This window comes from Malurus melanocephalus, unplaced genomic scaffold, assembly GCF_030028575.1.
Source record: "Malurus melanocephalus ecotype Western Australia unplaced genomic scaffold, MMel_1.1 scaffold_2712, whole genome shotgun sequence".
NCBI classification, from domain to species: Eukaryota; Metazoa; Chordata; class Aves; order Passeriformes; family Maluridae; genus Malurus; species Malurus melanocephalus.
In genome coordinates, this window is record NW_026625944.1 from 4,633 (window position 1) to 6,415 (window position 1,783).

The 1,783-nt window shown below is 56.6% G+C and overlaps 1 protein-coding gene across 1 annotated transcript in view; it reads left to right on the forward strand.

Moving 5' to 3' along the window:
- Positions 1–1,717, forward strand: part of LOC130587918 (sorting nexin-27-like) — a 2,903-nt gene extending 1,186 nt beyond the window's left edge. The window contains exons 2-3 of the mRNA XM_057388889.1: positions 39–351; positions 1,590–1,717. Coding sequence (XP_057244872.1) covers positions 54–351; positions 1,590–1,699 — 408 coding nt within the window. The 5' untranslated portion in view covers positions 39–53 and the 3' untranslated portion in view covers positions 1,700–1,717. The remainder of the gene's footprint in view (positions 1–38; positions 352–1,589) is intronic.
- Positions 1,718–1,783: the final 66 nt, after the last annotated feature.

Here is a 1,783-nt window from a genome sequence, read left to right on the forward strand (position 1 = left end):
GGGAATATTTGGGAACACCCATTCCCGTTTTTTCCCAGGTGTACAACGTTTACATGGCCGGGCGCCAGCTGTGCTCCAAGCGGTACTGGGAAATCACCATTCAGGAATTTTTGGGAATATTTTGGGAATTTTCAGGCTCATTCCCRTTTTTTTCCCAGGTGTACAACGTTTACATGGCYGGGCGCCAGCTGTGCTCCAAGCGGTACCGGGAATTCGCCATCCTGCACCAGAACCTGAAACGGGAATTCGCCAACTTCACGTTCCCGCGGCTCCCGGGCAAGTGGCCGTTCTCGCTGTCGGAACAGCAGCTGGACGCCCGCAGGAGGGGCCTGGAGGAGTACCTGGAGAAGGGTACGGACACGCAATTCCCAAAATTCCTCCGGGAATGGTGGGATTCCCATGGGAATTATGGAATTCCAGCCCCGGTGTGGGATTTGTGTTGGGTTTGTGGGTGGGGAATTGGGGTTTGGGGTGGGATTGGGGGGTGGTCCTGGAGTCACCTCAGAGAGGGTCTGGATCCATGGGGGACACCAGGAGATGGAGAATGTGGAGTTAATGGGGACAGGAGGTGACACTGGGGACATTCAATCACCTTGGAGAGGGTCTGGGTCCATGGAGGGACACCAGGAGATGGAGAACTTGAAGTTAACAGGGACAAAAAGTGACACTGGGGACAGGAGGTGAAGTGGCCCAGGTGACAGTCACCTTGGAGAAGCTCTGGATCCATGGGGGAGCATCAGGACATGGAGAACATGGGAGTTAATGGGGACAGAAGGTGACACTGGGGACAGGAGAGGTCCTTGGAGAGGGTCTGGACCCATGGGGTGACATCAGGAGATGGAGAACACTGAGTTAATGGGGACAGAAGGTGACACTGGGGACACTCAGTGACCTCGGAGAGGGTCTGGATCCATGGAGGGACATCAGGACACAGAAAACACAGAATTAACAGGGACACTGAGGGGACAGCAGGTGACACTGGGGACACTCAATCACCTTGGAGAGGGTCTGGATCCACAGAGGGACATCAGGAGATGGAGAACGTGGAGTTAACAGGGACAAAAAGTGACACCGGGGACAGGAGGGGAGGTGACCCAGGTGACACTCAGTCACCTTGGAGAAGCTCTGGATCCATGGGGGAGCATCAGGACATGGAGAACATGGGAGTTAACGGGGATAGGAGGTGACACTGGGGACAGGAGAGGTCCTTGGAGAGGGTCTGGACCCATGGGGTGACATCAGGAGATAGAAAATGTGGAGTTGACAGGGACAGGAGGTGACACTGGGGACACTCAGTGACCTCGGAGAGGGTCTGGATCCATGGAGGGACATCAGGACATGGAAAACACAGAGTTAATGGGGACAGGAGGTGGTCCAGGTGACCCAGGCGATGTTCCTTGGGTCCACCTTGGAGAAGGTCTGGATCCATGGGGGACACCAGGAGATGGAGAATGTGGAGTTGACAGGGACAGGAGGTGACACTGGGACAGGAGGTGGCCCAGGTGACCCAGGTGATGTTCCTCGGGTCCACCTCGGAGAATCCCTGGATCCACCGGTGACATCCCAGTGACATCCCGGTGTCCCCTCAGTGTGCTCCATCCGGGTCATCGGCGAGAGCGACATCATGCAGGAATTCCTGTCGGAGTCGGACGAGGTGGGTGACGCCGGCGCGCGGAATTGTCCGGAAAAAACCCTTTAATGGAATCGCCAAGGTTGGGAAACCCCTCCTGTCCAGCTGTCCCCAAGGCCACCCCCATCCCTGTCCCCGAGTGCCACATCTGTG